The following is a 19,605-nucleotide window of genomic DNA, read 5'->3' as shown; positions in this document are numbered from 1 at the left end:
GATGCATTTGTTTTTCAGTATCTATATATTTGTTCTAAATGGGCTAAATGCTTAGAGCAGTGTTTTAGACAGTGAGAGTTGACTAAACCTGGTCTCTATTATCACTTTCTTTAGCAATGAAGAGTGCAAAATTGTCAACGAGGACTGCCTTAACAAACCTATTTTTTTCTGTTTCTTTGTAACATTCAGGCTCTGGCAGCTTGCTATTAAGTGGTGGAAGTTGGCATTGTTGAAAAAACACCAAAATCCTTCTGCCAAATCAGAACTTGCTTTTGGTAGTTCAGAATAATATAGAGAGCAGTTGCAAGTGAGGAATCCAGACCTTTTAAAAAAACAAGTAAATGTGACACTTGGGATGATATAGCAACAAATTTCAAAGAAATGGATGCCATTCTTTGTCATGAACATGTTCAGGATATCACCTGTGTAGTTGGTATATGTTCAGCATGTTGACTTGTCAGGCTTGTTCTGTATGTGGTATTGTAGCCAACAACTCGAAATAGCTGGTTTTAGCAAACTTTTTATTATTTAAACTGTTAATTGTATGAGTTCAGAATAAGCTTTATAAATGAGGGCATTTCCAGAAGGAATATTATTCACTGTTGATACTTTCTCAAGTGGTAATTTTTTTTTTTGTAACAGCTTTTCTGTTTTATTGCTATAAGGAAGGGTTTTGTGATGGTGAAAGATACTGCAGACTGGGATTTTGACATAGGAAGTGCTGTCTGATGTTGCCTAACTCAATACTGTTTATAAGAGCCTAAAAGGCATTACTGGACATGGAAAGTGATTTTGGATGTGGGGAATTATTCTTCCGAGTGGACTGTTCTGCAGTGGGGCACAGCATGTGTTTCTGTTACAGTGCCCCTGAGCTGATCTATTGAATTCAGTAAAGGTGTGCGAAGGAGAGGAGAGAATACAGTGATAACAGTGTTCAGAGTGTAGCCTCCTAAGTGCCATTGAGGGGTGGCAATTCCAGACAAACAGTTTTTGATCTGTTAGTAATTCAGAAATATGGAATCATCAAGGTTGGAAGAGACCTTCAAGATCATCCAGTCCAACCATTAGCCTTGCAATGTCATTGAAACCATTTTATATCACTCAGATCTAGACACCTCTTAAACATCTCCAGGGCTGGTGAATCCACCACCTCCCTGGGCAAATTATTCCAGTGCCTGACCACTCTAAAAGTGAAAAAGAGTTTTCTCATATTTAATCTGAATTTCCCCTGTCTCAGCTTAAAGCCATTTCTTTGAGTCTTCTCGCTGAAGGCACCTTGGAAGAGCCTGGCCCCCACCTCGCTACAGCCTTCCTTAAGGGAGTTGTACAGAGTGATGGGGTCCCTCCTGAGCCTTCTCAAGACTAAACGACTCCCTTCCCCACAGCATAGGTTTTCTAGACCTTTCACAAGCCTTGTTGGCCTTTATTTGACATGTTCCCACACCTCAATGTCCTTTTTAAAGTGAGAAGCCTAGAACTGAACGCAGTATTCCAAGGTGTGGCCTCACCAATGCTGAGTACAAGGAGAAATGCACTGCATGTTCTTTCAATTGTTGTTTGTCCCTTCATTCCCTTCATTCATCACATGAAGCATTATTCAACAGACTCAGGAAGGACCTTGCCGTGGTTCTGTTGCTCATAGCAGTATTTGCTATGCTAACGCTTCCTGTACACAATGCACATGGAGTTCTATTGAAAGGCTGGGAAATGGGTAGATAGATACCATGCTGAATATTCTGTGCTATATCTTATTTTCTCTTTATTTATTAGTTCATACTTGCCAACTCCTATCCCTAATATAAAAAAAACCCATCCTGCAAAAATAATGGCATCATAATTCCTGGGGCAAGATGAGAAAAGTTTGATTGGTGAAGAATTCCTTCAAGAAGAGCTGCCAGAAAGAAAAATCTGGCTGAAAACTGACCTATTATATGGTTTTACATGCCAAATAAAACTAAATGTTGATTCATTTTCTGAATAATGAATAAAATTGAAATGAGACACAGCATACCATTGTTTGAATGAGAATTGTGAAAAAAGTAGCTTTCAGACCATCAGCATCATTAATTTAGATTTCAGTCTTGAAAACTGTCTTAGACATACAGGTTTTACCATTTTTTATGCTTAGATATAATTTTTAAAGGCACTCAGTCAGTTGTGGCTTTTTTTTTTTATTTTTTTTATTTTTTTTTTACTTTTCAGGTCTTTCTCTTACATTACTGCTTGTCTCTCTTGGGTACTGCACTACACCTCAAACAGGTTGTATTTACACCTGTGCAGTTGTTGCCTGTGGAATTGAAGGACAGTGTAATTTCTTGTATGCATACATAGGGGAAATACTGTCACTCAGAAATTTCTGAGAATTCTTTATTGATTCAAGCATTAGTCTTGAGCCAGGTGTGTCTTTCAGGCAATTCAGTTGTACTTGCAGGGGGTAGGATTGGTAGAGGGACTAGTCAGAAATGAGGTGTTGCCTAGGACAGTGTTGCATGCCAGGTTAAGCCCCAGGTACAATAGAGTAGACCCCGGGGATCTGTTGTCCTCTCTGTTGTTTGAATCACTTGCTCCCTGAGCTCTCAATGAGCCATTCTGAGCTACCATCCTTGTGGCATATACGCACTCACATGAGTACATTTGTTGGCCTTTGGCCAAATTAAAGCATTGGTAAGCAACTTGTAAATTCATCTCTGCCTCTGCTGCCTACAGCCATCTGATGAGACACATAATCCTCAGGAGATCCCTGGAATACAGCGCCGAGCTGAAGGCAGGGAGAACTAAACATTCTTAAATTGTTACCCACAAATGTCTCCTAGCTGGTCTGGAGTTGGCCCAAGTGCTTTATTCATAACTCTTTTTTCAAGGTGTTGGCAGGGGTTCCCTCAGGAACATATTTCTCAGTAATTCTCTTTTCCAGGTTGTTGGCCACAAAATTGAAATCAAAAACTGGCAGCACAAACATGAGGTCTTAAGATCATTACGATTTTTTTTTTAACGTTAAAGAATTGATTTCTGTTATAGAATGATTAGCAGAAAATTACTTATCTATCCAGCAGCCAAAGTTTTCTTTATTTTAGATCAAGTTTCTGGACTGTTGAACTGTTGGGAAAAGTGAAGTAAACAACATTCGAGAGCTACTGTAAATTTAAAGATTTCCAAAAGGAAATAGACTGCTGCATCTTGAGGACAGAAGGGACATGGAATATTTTCCTGTTCTTTGATTAACCCAGCAATCTATCCAAAATACATTTCCTTGTCAACTTTTTAGTCCATGGGAAATTGGTTAGAAGTTACTGTGTTCAGGGATATTTTTTTCCACATCAGAAAAACCTTTAAATTCTCTGCTTAGTATTTTAATATGTATAATATTTGTCAAAAACTGCTGTCTTTTTGTGTTCATAGGAAAGGGTTTATTTCTTATACTTTTAAATTTTCCACAGTTGTGCTTTTTTAGGCTAAAATTTGGCAGTTAGATTATTTCCCTCCCACAGGTTTTATGTAGACCAAAGCCTGATCTGTCTGCTAATTATCTGTCTTTTACCCCTCAGTCTCCTTTAGATTAACAAGAACAGCCTGTTAAGTTCATCTAGGCACCTTTGCAGTGGTAGGGAGGTGTCTGCTGTGTTATGTGCTTCAGTGTTCTCAGGTGCTGAGAAATACTGCTTTTTCACTGTGCTTTAAAATGACTCTTGATTAATTAAACGGATTCTGTTTTTTCTTTACCCTGGGCTTCGATATGTCTTTCTGTTATTAGGATTTTCTTACCTCTTATGATCTTTTCAAAAGGCTACTTTCACTTGAACATAAGGATATATTTTTATCCTTTCCTGTTTCATCTACTGCCACTGTTAGTTTCAGATACAGCTATGGTTTTCAACTTGAATGTAGTACCTTGAACTTTTTCAGGTTACCTGTTGTTTGGAGGTTATAGTAGCTACACAGTCTTCTGTAAAAGAGGTTAATCCTGTTCCTTGGGAAGTCAATGCATTTAAGCATTTCTAAACTGTCAGGTTAAACTTTGTCATGAGTAATCTGAAGCTGTTAAGTATTTTGGAAGAGCTGTAACCCTGGGGCATTGGTAAGTAGTGTTCTTTAGGACTTGGAGTGTCTGGACATAAATATAGTTCTGGGATTTTGTTTTATTTGCTTTGCTTTAAATGTCAGAGATTGTCTCTTTTTCTCTGCCCTACTGACTGCTCATTTCGATTCAGTGGGACCTTCTTGACGTCAGGATTGTGATTCACATTGTTGGTGATGTACTTCAAAGGCTTCTGCTAAGAATGGGCTGTATTTTTGCTGTTACCTTGAAATTGAACTCTTCTCAAATTAAAACTGCTTGGCTTTATGCCATTATACTAGCATCTCAACTTGATTTCTTAGCACATTACTCATTTTCAAGGCTGTTTCCAGTTCTGTTCTCCATGATTCCCAAAACACACAGTGGAAGAGAGACTATTTGAGACATGGTTTTGCAACACAAGTCAATTTTGTGACTTCGTTTTTTTTTTGTTTTAACAATTTCTCAACCCCACCGCCCAAATGTTCTATTTTAAATTGAACAGGTGTCATTTTCCAACTTAGAAATCAAGATTTCCATTCATTCCATACAGTTTGATGTTAGTTGGTTTGTCTTGCTTTTTCACATGGCCAAACTCGTATTTTAGTGCTCCCTCTGTTCCTTGACTGACACCTTGTCCTGGGTCACTTTATTCTCCGTTGCCTTTTATAAGGCACTGAAAGTATAATCTGGAAGAGACCCGGATCAACATTTACCTAACTACATAATAGTTTATTACCAAATAGTTTGTTTTATTTGAGGCAGAAATATTAGCTTCATTAGCCTATTTTCTTGGAAATTAAGAAATCCTTTCTGGTTGGTTCTGCAGTAAGGAAAACTCAGACTTTCAGAAAGATAGGGAAGAAAAAGGAAGTTGAGTGCATAGTTTGATTGGTTTGGTTTTGGGTTTGGTCTGGGCTGTTTTTTTTCCCTAAAGGAAGGAAGAGAAGAGCTCAATTAAAAGGAAATACATGTGGATGAAAATCTGTATCTTCATGTTGGTGAACGGAGAAAAGTAGTTGTGTGGCCTAGTTTTTAAGAGACTGCTTAAGGGTTTAAAAATCTGGGTTTAGTAATTTTCTGTAGTCTGTTCTGCAGTTGATATTTTAAAGCTTTTCTTTTACCTGCTTGCTGGTAAATGTGTATTCTAGAATGACAAGAGCTATCATACTCAATTTTTATGAAGTTAAATTATTGGAGCATCAACATAGTGGGTGGGATAAAACCATATTTAGGATATTCCAAATTGAAAGAAACAGTTACTTAAGGACTTCAAGGATTGCATTGCAGTGTTGTTAAATTGTGGTTACTATGCTTAAAGTCTGGTTTGATACCTTTAAAGGAATCTTGATGAAAAAAAAGATAAGGGAGTGAGGGCAAAAAAAAAACCCCTGCTTTCCAGGCTGCTTTTCCTGCTGTTGAGAATGTGTACGCTGCTTCTCTGCCTCCTTTTTTGCCCCTTGCCCTTTTAGCTGGATATTAGTTAGAATTACTGTTCTAAAGGATGCTACTGCCATTGAGGAAGACTACATGGCACCAATATTATCAACGTTAATGTGAAGTTTTCCTAAAAATACGCTGCACAGAACTCTCATACTGTGTGCGTTACCATAAAATCTGAGTGCCTACTAAGAGCACATCAGGAAATTCAATTTACATTTGGGCTATTGTTAAACTGTCTTTTTCTATTCAACAGATAGGTCTCTGTGTTGAGGTATTTTGCTTTGGCATTAAAAGCTATATGCATATAAATGCATTAAAGAAACCAGACCAAACCAGTTTGGCTTTCACTTAAGTGAAAGGTGGTTTGTGCTGGCCTTGAATTCAGGAGAAGGGGGCCTCAATCTGGAGAGTTGTTCTAAGAAGAATTTGGCTTCTGCATAATGAACTTCATCTTCATTGTAGAAAGCTGACAATGTGTGAAGCTGTTATCTTTCTTAATTTCAAAGCTGTAATTGATGGCCAGATAATAAGAGCCAATTCAGGGTAATAAGAGTTAAAGATAAATACTGAGTTGTGGAGCTTGATTCCATATTTAATGGAAAAGAAAAATAATCTGATCTGTCAGCCCTTTGTGTTTGGATCTGCAGTGCTGTTCTGTGTAGTCTACCAGTGTTCAAGATGGAGGTTGTAGTACAAGACTGTCACAAAAGATGCAGTTTTAGAAGGTGAATAATTGCAGCTGCAACTCTGCTAAACTTTTTCTCCTCAAATACCAATTTTATTGAGGCCTGGACAAGTGCTTGGTTTAATCAGTGGATCATTTGCAAGTGTTCCTGTATTTGAGGGTGTAGAGCCTTGGGATACAAGTGTAACTGCACTTCACCGTTTTTTGGTTACTGGTTCTGAAGTGTTCTAACTACCATCAAGAATCCTTTGAGATTTTACATCTCTGTTTTGCTAAGGTAGAGTACCATATAATACATTATACCAAATGCCATGAAAAAGCTTGCAGATTGCTTCTCCGACTTAGAATTTTGACTTTAGACATACCCCATTGCTTGAGAAATTCTCAGAGGAATTGGGAGTTCTTTTAAAAAAAATTCCTGCTAAAAGCATCCTTTTCAGGGCAAGGTATCTGTATATATTATATTAGAGGCTGTCTATCAGTCTGACAAACTAATGTGGAGGATACCACCATTCCCCAAAAAAACAAAAGTGAGAAAATGTTGGTAATTAAAAAAAAATATCAGAAGAAGCATTCGGAATCTGTAGTAGTTACAAGAAATAAAGAAATGTAGTTTTTTAGGACTCTTCCATGAATTTCAGGTTGGACTCCAGGTGTTCTTTGGAAGATAGTACAAGTTTGAATAGTAGTGGGTGGTAGCAATGCCAGTCTTTCTTTCAGCATCATGGTAAATGTGCTGTAAATACTTGTGTAATGTGATTGGATGTCCCTTGAGTTACTGAGTTGGCCTTCAGGTGTAGGACGGTGGAGGACATTAGTTCAAATTGGAAGTCTGGGTATATTTTCAGGACTGTAAGTTATGTCAGTCTCGTTGGTAGCAAGGTATTCTGTGAGTAGGAGAATTTATAAAGTCTAATGCTTAAAAACAGTTGTATGTCCCTTAAATTTAATATGTAATTTTTATAATTTAAAAAAAATCCCTCACTTGAAACGCTTTAAAACTGCCAGTACCTTTAAAAGTAGGTAACTTGTGCTGAGAACTGAAGGTACAGAGCTGCTTGTTTTTGATAAAACAGCTGTGTGTTTGGATGTGGGTGGTGTATTTAAATTATAACATGAAGGAGGAAGATAGTTCTTGGGATCCTTTCTGGGATTTCTCTCTGTGGAAATAGGGTTTGAATCCAGCTTTTCTGTCTTGTCCTTTAAATCACGAAGATAGCAGCGTGCGTGTTGCTTTTCAGTTTTGAATATTTAACAATAACAAAACCCAAACCAAAATAAACCCCCCGAACATAATAGCAAAAAACCACTTCAGCAGAAGTAGTGAAGAGAATGCAGTATGTTCATTAGTGTGTATAGGCTCCAGAATCTGAGCAGAAAAAGAAAGGGTTGTATTTTGTCTGTGCTGTGGATTGCCCCTTTACATGCTACATCACCATTCTGACCAGTGAGTTAACCCAGGGGTACTGATCTCTTTAGTGCTTTAGTATCTAGACATCATACATGAGACCTGCAGTACTTCAGATGAGCCTTAGCTATCCACAGTGATTATTGCTTTACCACATTTCATAAAATAAACAATGTAAGGTATGGTAGTATCTATTTCTGTAATAAACACATGGTTTTGTAATTGCTGGAGTTACATCAGTAATTTTAAGTGATCACTGAACTTTTGTGGGCAGTGACTATCAAATAGGCTAATAAATCAAAATATTGCTAGACCTGCTTCATTAAATGGTTTACTTTGCTAAACTAAAATGCTTTTTTTTCAGAGTGGCATACACTTAGAAACTTTTACTGTTATAAAGCAAAATAGTAATAATTTAAACTTTTCTGACAAATCTGTTGTGATTAATTTCTTATGCTTTTTCAGAGCAATACTTTCCCATTAAGGTACAGATTATATCCATACATACTGGGAAAAATATGCTGAACATATCTGCTTAAAAAAAATCCTTACTGCACAGTCCATTAATATAAGAAATATTTTTTATACGTATAAAAAGTGTTCATTTTGTTGTAGAAACCCTTGAAGGCAGTTCACAAGCACAATTTAGGGAGCAAGAGTTTAAAGAGGATTCCTGATTGTTCTGCACTCAGCGTACATGTGTATACACAAGCAGTTTTAAACTCAGGGAATTTACAATGTAAAGGATTTAGAAATTGGAGAAATTTTTACTAGGCAAGTTCAGTAGCAGTGTTACAACTGCAGAGAAGCCAGCTGCAGTTTCAAACTGTGTAATTCCCCAGCGTTGTTGGAAGAGTCCTCCAGCTCTATATATGGCTGCATTTGGGTGTAGTAACAAAATGTGGTATCTCCAACCTGCCACTCACGGTTTGATTTTTCAAAAGAAGACTCTGCCACAAACACATTTCCTGAATGTTTCCTTCCCAGCTGTTTATGTCTTGGTGTGATTTTCTTCCATTGGAGAAGGTCTGTTACCAGTTCCTGTGGTAAAGGAGCGCTAACACCTCACTTGCTATCTTCTGCCTTCCTACAGGAGAAAGGGCAACTTGAATTAGCCAAATAGCAGAAGCAGTGCTTTCCCTACCAGAGGGGTTAGCTCCATGGCCAGGAGTGGCCAAAATGGTGGTAGAAAGATCTGTCTAGGGCTTGAATGCTGGAAATGTTTGGATACCCAAGAGTCCCATAAGAAAGTATCTTTTGACTTATTAATAGCAAGGGAATAGCTACATCGATGCATTGGTTAGAATGTTAAGCTGATAGGTAGAGATTTATTGCAGCAGTTAAACTTTGAAAACTAGTTTACACAGAAACAGAATTTCAAAAGCTTTTTTTCATGGCACCATTCTTTGCTGAACTGCTGTGTTGTCCTGTGGGACTGAAAAGCACCAACTTGTTGTGTCTTAGTTGGAAAAATTGAGGCTATTTTGCTATGTGGTACTTGAAGGATGTGCTATTACAGTAGTGCATTAAGACTTCAACATGAAATATCTTATTTAAAATAAAGAAACTGAAATGCTTCCAATTGAAGATAAACTGAATGTTTAAGTAGTTGAGAAGGTAAAAACACAGAATGCAGTTTGTGTAAATACAAAAGACTTATTTGTCTACATCATCTTTCAGACTCATTAAACAGCCATAAGTGATTTAAATACAAATTAGGAAGCTGCACATCATGTTGCAGCCTACTCATGTAGGCTGAGCTCATCAGAAACCCCTATTGTTCCTCTATTTCCTTCCACCTTACTTTCCCTGCAGATGCCAGCAGCACTGCTTTGCTCCATTTACAGGGCTCTGTTGAAGCCATCACCTCTGCAAGTCTCTGTTATTCTTGGTTCCTTTTTCATTGCTGATCCTGCTCCTTTTTTCTCTGACCTTTGGACCTCCATGTAACGCTGCATTCCTGTGCATGAGTTGAGGACTGCGATCTACCTTCTGATTTTCCATTTTTTCCACTGTAATTCCTGCTTGTTGATCTTTGACACTGATAGTCTAACATTTAAATAATACAGAAAACGAGCACTGCAGAATGTATTGCAGAATTGGGAGGTTTTAGGCTGGAAAATACTTTGTTCCTGTCAGCTAGTTTTTAATCTATAAATAATTGCCGGGTTGGCGTATTGCATACTGCAGGCTCTATGTCTCTTCCATGCCTCTAACAGGTTCTCATTTTCAACCAGAATTGACAAGGCTATTCTGATACGCAGAACTTGCCACAACATTTTTCTAATTCCTTGAGTGCTTTGGTTATTAGGTAACACGCGGTGTGTCATTGTCAACTTGAGGGTACAAATCCTTCGTTCGCGTAGGCCACTGGTATGTTTGGCTTGTTTGTGAAAGGTTCCACTGCAAATATTAGGAAATGTAATGAGTTTGTATATGTATTTTTTTAGGAGCAATGGATGAACTTCATAGCCTGGACCCAAGAAGACAAGAATTGTTAGAGGCAAGATTCACAGGAGTAGTAAGTGGCAGCACGGGGAGTACTGGAAGTTGCAGTGTTGGAGCTAAAGTAAGTCCTAAGAGCAGTCATTCATATCTGCCATCTTTGAAGTACTAATGTATCTCACACCATCTCATTTTCATATTTTCAATGTGATTTACTTGTAAAAGCATTGGGTTGGAAGAGGCTCTCAGAAAAATCCCTGTTTGTCTGTTGTTTTGCTTTGAGGTACAATTGTGCATCCTAACCTTTCTGTGATATGGATGTTGAATTGTCCTTAAAAACACTGAAGAATGAGCTTATACTGGCTCTTTTGTGGCTTTGCTGTAGTGCACATGTGATCAGAGATGGAAGATTTTCTCATTATCTAGGTGGAGTTGTCCCTGCTGCAGATGACCATCTACTTACGGAGTCTGCTGTGACATCTTTTTTAGTATTAAACTTTTTTTGAAGATTAATACATATAGATAAACAAATTATTTCAACATTTCCAGACATGTATATCAGTTTCTCTTACTTTCATTGTAGAATTCCTGTCCTTTAGTATCTAAGCCAGGATGCAACATTTTAGGAAGAACATTATGAACACTGAATAATTACTTTCCATATGTTGTATATTTCCTTTCAGTTAATATATCTGCAAAATAATTTTGTCTTTGTTGCATATTCTGTTCAAGTTACTAAGTTCAGCTTCCAAGACTGATTTCTGCAATACTGTTGCCTAGCCAGAGGTACTCCATTTTGTATTTGTGTATTGGAATGTTCTCCATCAAGTATAGTACTTAATAGACTGATATTAAAAAGGTGTCATACTAATTTTTTTAGGTGCGTTTCCCTCATGACTAAATTACTTCTGAGGTCTGTTTCCAAACTGTTTGCAGTGTCCTCATGTTTTAAGTGCTTTACACAAACTTGTAGTATTTTTAGCTTCCTATGCTAAAATAGATCCAGTATAGATTACAGAACCAATACTTCCTGATAGAAGACATTGATGAAATTTCTGAAGACATGTCATGTATCGATGGCTATGAACAGACTACACAGAATTGAAATTATTATATAGTGATCTTGCATCATATCTTAATTTGCTTTGGAGAATGATGTGAAGGTAGCTGTCACAAAGCTGTAAAAAGGTGACAAACTTGTTACTACCATTTAAACCAAGAAGTGAGTTAAATAATCAGGGGAAGAAATGAGCTTGGATTGACACAGTGACATTGATGCACTGTCTAATTGTCTTCTCATTATAATTGCAAAATTGTGTATTTACCATATCTTATGCTTAAAATTAGAAAGAGGCAAACACAATGATTCTGGCCTGTTTTGTTTATTTATTCCTTGGATTGTCTAGTGCTGCTTACTCCCCTAATTAATTAACTCATTTTAATAGCTCAGGTATTTGCTCATAGTTCACATTACTATTTATCCTTTTTTATTACTAAACCTGTACTTCTAACTTGATTGAACTTTTAATTTTTGATACAGCTGTTTTGGTCCATTGCTTTGTTGCAAATTTTCCCTCATAATCTGTCTGCTGCTGTATGTGTAATATATTTTTTTAAAGGCATTATCAAGTTTCTTGGGGATCCTCTTCTTTAAAATTTGATTCCTGTGAGTCACTGCTTACCATTTCCATAAATCTACTGAAGTCTTTTTCTTGTTGTCTGTTTTTCAGCTGATTTCAGCTGTTAGCCAAATTACATTCCACTTTCACATTCTCAGTTTGTTCATCCAAGTTAGCCAGAAAAAAAAATTTAAAATAACTAATTTCCTTTTTCACTCTGCCATGGAAAAAATACATTTCTTGTCCCTAGTACGTTCCAAGATTTGTATCTCATCCAGTTGGTTTCAAAATGAATATCTAGATGAAGTGGCGTTTTTTTAATACTACCAAATGCTTTGATAAATGTTTGCAGAAGATATTGTTACCACTGTTTCTTACTGATGCAGATCCTCATCTAAGACACTGTTGTTCTTACCTTCTAGTCCTGTGATTTGTTACACCATCAGTACACCAACAATTACATCAGTTTTGTTTGTATTTCTTTTGTTTGTGAGCATTCAGTGTATCCATGCAGATAATGTGAAGTGTAGTAGCTGATCTGGGCTATGTTTGAAAAGAAATGCTTTTTAAAAAATATGGTCTGTAGTCTTGGTGGGGGATGTTCGGACATCGTTTTTTTATTAAAAAAACTGATAAAACATTTTTGATCTGATGTGCAGAGGCAACTGGGAAAATATGAGGTATAAATGTAATATCCATTGGTCTGCATTCACTTTGAAGGCCAAAATGAGAAAACTTCTTTGTGTACAATCCCAAATACCCATGTTCCAGATTCTAATTTTCCTAAACTAGCAAGAGAATACAGAGCTTGCAACTTTAATAGTAATTTTTTTTTTAAATATTCTGGGTTATTATATCGTTCTGGTGATTAAATTGAAAGGGATTCTTATTTATTGGAAATACTTTTTTGAAAGGCTGTCCTCACCATATGTGTTGCTGAAGGGTTTTGGAATTTCTGGGGGGAAAAAAGCCCATCATGTTCAAGCTTTTTCAGTAAGCAAGGTTGGAAATAGAAATGTAGGTTACTGATATTATTGTTGTATCTGATGTGGGTGACTGGATACTGACACAGGGGAAGGGAGAACTACATAGAGACATTTCTGTACTGGAGACTGCCCTGGGGGTGAAAACATACATGGAAAATTTGTGTTTAACTAACATTTCTCTGGACATTGTAATTCAGAGATGATCTAGTTATTCAGATGTCACAGATGAGTACTGTCCTGCAAACTGATACTGGGCTGGAATTTAATGCTCAGGAGCAAACTGCCTTGGAACTGTTTCACTTCAAAGTGTTTGTTCTGCCTTCTTATAGAGAAGAGACAGGTCCATCAGTATAAGAATCTTGGTGGGTTTTTTTAATAAAAAGACGCTCAGCTGATGATGACTCATTAACATGTCCTCGTGACATGCTGTGTTCAAAAAATCTCTGAATAAATCAGCCTTAGTAAATTTCTAAAAAAATATTGTAATTTGGGACTGTATCAGTACTTGAGTTTGTTGTTGTTTTTTCTTCCCTCACTAAGGTAAATTTATTGTGTTGGGGAAATTTGTTTAAGAATGTAGAATAATACTGTCAGTGGGTTTTAATTTTCTCCAAGACAGACTAGACTATGGCAATGATTATTTTTTAAATCTATTCCATGACAGCAAATTAAAACCTGTTTTAATTAACGCCTCTTTTTCTTCAAAAACTGAAAAATTCTAGTAGTCTCTAGAACTTTCTCCAGTGGTTTTGAATATGCTAGGGTTTTACTTGGCTCAAAAGCAATGGAAATTCAAAATTTACTGTGCCCTGTCAAAATAACCACCTGTCAAACTTATTATCCCCCTTTCCAGTCACAAGTGCTCTATAGTTAATTTTTCCATGAGAGCATGAAATGGCTGTTACTGATTGTAACTGTGAGTGGTAACAGTGGATTATGTTTTATAATTCTGTGTTTAATGTTGAGTATTTTATTTGTCTTGGTAGGCCTCAACAAACAACGAGAGCTCAAATCACAGCTTTGGAAGCTTGGGATCTTTAAGTGATAAAGAATCAGAGGTAAGTGTATGGGGCAGATTCATTATTACCTCAGAATTTTAATGCTAACAAATAATTTATTTTTATTCTACTTTGATGCCTTATTTTGTATAGAGGCTTTTAAAGTAAAATGCAGACTACTCAGATAGGTGAGAAAGAGCATAAATTACTGAAAGACACTATCTCTTGGAACAGGAACCATGGCCGGAAGAAATGAATTTCTTTGGATTTTTGGTCATGAGCTGCTTCTGTTTCTCTGTTATCTATGTAGTCATGGTCTGAGGATGCATACAGCTTTTGGAGCTGAAAATGTGTATATAGTTTGCTGTCTTTTGTTTCATAAGTAATAAGTGTTTCATCAGCACAGATAATTTTGAATGATCTTTGGATGAATCCTTGAAAATATTCTAGAAACTAGTTTACTGTGTTTTCTTTCCAAATATGGATTTATGCCAAGGACAGACATCCTTAGTAGAAGTCATCTTTATTTGTAAAAGCTGCAGATGTCACTGCATATTTTCTTACCTAAATCCAGTTTGTAATCCAAGAAAAGGATTCATGTTTTTATTAGGTTTAAATGTGCAGAGCTCAGACTTCCCTTGAGTAGAATATTTTCCTCTTAGTGCTGAGCATTGATATAGTGCACTGGTCCTACAGCTCTTAGAATGTACCTATTTTGGGGTCGGTGAGTCTCTCTGACGCTTTTGCCTCTGTGTGTCACAGATTGCGTGGATAAGATTTTATCCTTCGTAACCAAGAGTGGATTTCTGGCCTAGGCTAGACCCTGTGTGACAGGGTGTCGTGCTGGAGAGATGGTTATTTGGACTGTGCAGTTGGTTTTATTTTCACATCAGAGCTTTACCTTGGGGCCTGATTGTTCGTTTGCTCAGTCACTACAAGACGCTTTTTTTACTGGGCTGTCAGCAGGTGAATTTAATTGGTTTCCAAAGCTGATACCGTATAAATAAAAGTTCTGTATGTGTGATTTGCTTTTCTTGTTGGAAAAAGCTTGGCTATGTTTTTTGTCCCCTCACCTTTCCCAGCTGGATTATGCATCCAATTGCACAGGCTGTTTTCTTAGCCAGAAGATTCTGTCTGCCTGTTGTTTTTATTCATGGCTTTTCCTAGAAATAATCTGGGCAGTGATGCAGTTCTGATGTAGGTGTGGGAATGGAAATGTGCTGCAGTAGCCTGAAGGTTATGATGCATTATTGCAATTCCTTGACAGAAAACCATGTCTCTGAGTAGTTGAGTGAGCTCAGAACACTGACTATATGTGCAGTAAGTTTTCGGTGTAGGAAAATGTTATTTTACAGTTCTATACATGAGATACAGAGGCAAAGCTTTTCCAAGGCATGTGAGTTTGAAAGTCTCTGCACAGTGTTTTAACCTCAAGTCTTGCTTCTGGGTGAGGATAATATTTTGTCTTTTAAATATTCTAAGACTTGTATTCTAAAATAGACATATTTTTTGAAAATGTCCCTGCACAGAAGTCCCCTGTACTCTATTGCACAGTGAAAGATGAGTCTTAATGACATTGAATAGCAAAATACATTTTCTTGACTCTTTTTCGGGAGTTGTTAGTTGTATTCACTTAAATTATAATTGTAATAGCAAGTATGTTAATAAATTTTTACGCTTCTTAGAATTCCATCTGGTTACTTACATGCTAAAGTACCATAAAAACTAAGCTGTAGATCTTAGTACTGCAAACAGGTTGCGGGATTGTTTTGTTGTGTTGGTTTTTGTTTGTTTTAATAGCATGCCCTTGAAGGTTTCATAGTAACAGTGATGGTAGTATGGAAATCAGACTTGCTCACTGGGGAGGCAGTGCCATCATTTGACGTTGGAAGAGCACTGTTGTTTTACATTAGGTCTTGGGAGAAAAAAAAAGTAGATATGCAAATCTCAGAATCATTGAAATTAATTTCTAGCAAGAATGTCAATTTCTGATCAAACCCTGATGATGTATTCATGTCATTACTCTGTGCTTTCATCATGAAGTGGCACATTTAATCTGTGAATGTGAAGGGAAGACTCAGGGGAAGCACAGTGAAATTGAGGGGAAAACTAGCATCAAGACCAAGATGTATGAAGCTCTGCTAGTATGCCAAGCTGTGTGTGACTTTAATATAACTTCACAATCTAGCATTGGGTAACCTTAAAAGTATTTTATCATGCTTATGAAGTAGTAAGATTTTAATCTAAATCTTGGCTATATGTAAATACTTTGGCAGCTACAGAAAGTAGCTTCAGTCTTCATTTATCAGGGAGATACTCCCCAGCCCCATTAGTCTTCAGTTTCTTGTAATTCATGGGACTCCATTCATTAGGAAGGATTTTGGAGTACATTTTCTAGTGATTGATGTGTGCTGTACATTATCATGTGAATTTTGTGCTTAGAAAAGGGGAACATGACCTTGTTGAGTAACCTCATTAATAACCTCATTAGTGTGCTAGTACTTTCTGGTTTGGAAGGTTAAATTAAACACTGAAAGAAATCAGAAGAGCTTAAGGAAATAGACATTTACGAATTACCTGAGTTTTAAAACTATAAACCTCTTTAAGTGGATGATTTTACAAGACACAGCAGCTGGAAACTAGTTTTGGTGGGGGAAATCTTACGTGTTTCATCATTAATTAGGTTTTAAACTTTTTTTTTTCTTGATGTGGTAGGTAAAAATTACTACATTAGAATGTAACTGCAGAATTGAAAGTTGGAAAACAAGAATAACATGAAAATGCTTGGTTAAGTAGTTTCAATTTAGTTCATGGAAAGGTAGCTTAATGTTACCTATTTACCTGGCAGTAATTCCAAATTATTAAAATTGAATTTCTAAGCTATGCTTTCTGCTTTTAGAATCAATAGTCTTGAGGTAACTCCATTTCCAGGAGTCAGTTTTGTATACTTCGCTAATGTATGATAGCCCTGTAGAAGATGCAGATGTCAGTTGGATAAGTTTATTTCAAATAAAATATATTAAATTTAAACTTAATTTACAGCCTGATAATACAACATTTATGGTTGTAAAACTTCCAAAGATATCTTTATGAAGCTACACATGGAGTCAAAAGACATAAAAAATACATGGTATAGGTAAGGAAGACCTTTCTTGTCCTGCTGATTCTTTTATAGAGTAATAATTTTCTAGGGATCACAGGTAGCTTAAAGTGGTTCTTACCAACATAAGTACTGTTGGGTATTTGTAGTAAATTCATGATTGAGCATATCCACACAAAGATTTTGGAATTTAAAGGTCTTTGAAATGATTTACTGATGATTGAAATTTGAATGTTGATATATTTGCTGTGTTAAGAAAGTATACTTGGAGCACCAAATGACAGATACAATAAAATGAGAAAATGAAGGTATCCTGAGAGAATGAAGCATCTTGTCACTGATCTCAGATTTAGTCTGAGCTTTTAAGGACCTTTGGTTTTACTGGTAAAGTAGTTCATGTAATGTCTCCTGTGCTTTCTCCAGTTACGTATGAGGCACCATGAAGAATACACACACACAGAGCTGCAACATGCTGAACGAGAGCAGCTTTTATTATTTAAATTGGGGAGACTAACTGGTTTGAATCCTCAGATCAAAGAGGAGCAAATATAATTTAGAGATGCTTCTGATCACAGCCCTTTCTTGTTGTACATGGTGATTGTAATTTCCAGGCAACTGTATGGAAAAATTTATTCCAGAAATATTAACAGATCTGTATTTTTTCACTTACCATTGATACTTCTCTTTTTCCTTGAGATAAAAGTATATGGCGAGGACGACACTTTCTAAGTGGATAACTATTAACATTTTGAGCAATTTTTGCACTCTACTTTTTCCTCTTTTTCTTTCTTTTTAATTCTCAGCAGATTCTAGAAATCCATGCAATTTTTGTTAGTTTTGAAATATCTTTTACACTTTTTCATAAGTGTAACATTATTGGCTTCCTATTGAAGTACTGGAACTTTGTGTTTATGCTACAGCAATGTGTAGAAAACATCATCCAGAATCAGATTATTTCACTTAAGTATTAAGCTTTAAAACACATGCACTAAAATACAGACATCTTGGTAAAATATAAACATAAATGAAGCAAAAATGGGTGTTCATAAACCCCAGAATAAATGAAAAGGAGTAATTGCTTAAAAATTAATATGTGGATTTGCCTTTTGGGAAATAATTTAAGAATTACTTCTCACTTTCTTAAATACCTCTTCTAGCTTGTACTTGATTGACCAAAGATCATATTATCTAGTTTAACTACGATCTGAAATTGCATCCCTGCTGAATTGTGAAATCATGTTTTATGGATGAGGATTTAAATTTATTTCATAATAATACAGCAATAATACAAATAAATAGAGCCTATGTTGCATCATGTTCTTTTTGTTGTTTGTAGACTCCAGAGAAGAAGCAGTCAGAACCTTCCAGAGGAAGAAAAAGAAAAGCAGACGCTCAGAGTGAAAGCAGCCAAGGTAAATGAAAATGTAAATTGACTAGGTAGTGATTGCATGTAATACAGTTTTGACTGTTAGCCTTAAAAATTCTGTGTTTTCACTTACGTAAGATGGCTGTTGTGTTTTGGGTGATAAATTATGTATTCTTGTCACCCTCCCATTTGTCACTGGAAGGGATGGGCAAGTAAAACATGGATGGGACTGGTAATTACCCAAAGGAATGATGAGCTGCTGCGTGTGTAACTTGCAGCTATGATACAACTCTGTAATCTTTTAAAGAATTACAGCAGTTCTTCTCATGCAAAATACCTTGTGGTTTGAATTTCTTTTCAGTAGATAAGGGGAGAAAAGGATTACTGATTACAATATCTGATGCTTGTTATACAGGTATAGGTAAGAACTTAATTTTATTCTTCCTTTTTTTGTGGAAGATTGCACTAGTCTAGAGGGGTGGGGAAGTCATGATGAGATTGATTTCTAATTTAATATTTACAAAGTTTATTTTTTGTCATTCCTCTCTTTTGGGTGAGAACTGGTGGAAATTTAACCTCAAGACAAAAATTCATTAGAAGGGGAACGGAAATAGTTCTGATAACATCTGTATCAGCTTAATTTTTAATTCTAACAGAGCTAGAAAACGTCACTTCAGATATAAAGCAATGGTCTCCATATCTGGAAGTCTTTGTGATGCAGCATGCTATTAGTAGAATAATCATGTTCTTGGATTAAAATTAATTTCTTCCTAAGTGTTGCTTTGTAGACACCTGCTTTGTTAAAAGAACCTGAATGAATTTTCCTATTTCCATTGTTCTAGTAGCTTATCCTTCCTCTTACTGATGAGTGTTGAAATTAGAGATGATGGAAATTTTTGGGCCTTTTTAATATAGAAAACATGATTATAGTATCTTATCACTGTTTTCCTGTAGGAAGCAGTAAAAATGAGTAGTCTGCACTGCAATATTCTCAAGGAGCTGGCCTAAGAAACTGCAGCTTCTTGGAGTGGTACAGTACAGTTGAAGCACAGCAAAAAACCTCCTATTGTATTGGAAAAAAGAAACAAGAAGTCAATCTCTTGTATATTGCATACCCAGGATATTGACTTTTTAATATGTAAATTAATCCATAAATGTTGAAGAAAAGGGTTGTTTAGAACATAGAACTAATTGGAAGGTGGTATAAATCAGTGTAAATCTATTCATAATCGGCTCTGCCAAACTAATTTGACATATTTCTTCAGTGTAGCTCTGTAACATGACATCAAATAGATTTTTCTATACTGAAGAAGAATGCAGTCTGTCTCATTTACCTGCATGAAAGCAAATTTGATAAAGTGATATATGAGAATTAGGCATGAGGACAAATCACTAGCAGAATTACAGGGTAGGTAAAGAATTGGCTGGAGGGAAGTAGCAGCAATGCATGCACTGATTGGGTAACTACTGGAGAAGTTGGCTGTGTGCTGTTCTAGGTCTT

The 19,605-nt window shown here is 36.3% G+C and overlaps 1 protein-coding gene across 2 annotated transcripts in view; it reads left to right on the top strand.

Annotated features, from left to right (window-relative positions):
• TLK1 (tousled like kinase 1) overlaps nucleotides 1-19,605 on the top strand; it is a 67,158-nt gene that overhangs the window by 15,806 nt on the left and 31,747 nt on the right. For both annotated transcript variants that reach the window (XM_038141755.1, XM_038141754.1), the window contains exons 2-4: nucleotides 10,041-10,159; nucleotides 13,627-13,698; nucleotides 18,075-18,150. In XM_038141755.1, the coding sequence (XP_037997683.1) occupies nucleotides 10,046-10,159; nucleotides 13,627-13,698; nucleotides 18,075-18,150 (262 nt within the window). In that variant the 5' untranslated portion in view covers nucleotides 10,041-10,045. The remainder of the gene's footprint in view (nucleotides 1-10,040; nucleotides 10,160-13,626; nucleotides 13,699-18,074; nucleotides 18,151-19,605) is intronic.

This window comes from Motacilla alba, chromosome 7, assembly GCF_015832195.1.
Source record: "Motacilla alba alba isolate MOTALB_02 chromosome 7, Motacilla_alba_V1.0_pri, whole genome shotgun sequence".
NCBI lineage: Eukaryota > Metazoa > Chordata > Aves > Passeriformes > Motacillidae > Motacilla > Motacilla alba.
Note: the sequence above shows the minus strand (reverse complement) of the source record. Positions and strands in the feature narration are given on the sequence as shown.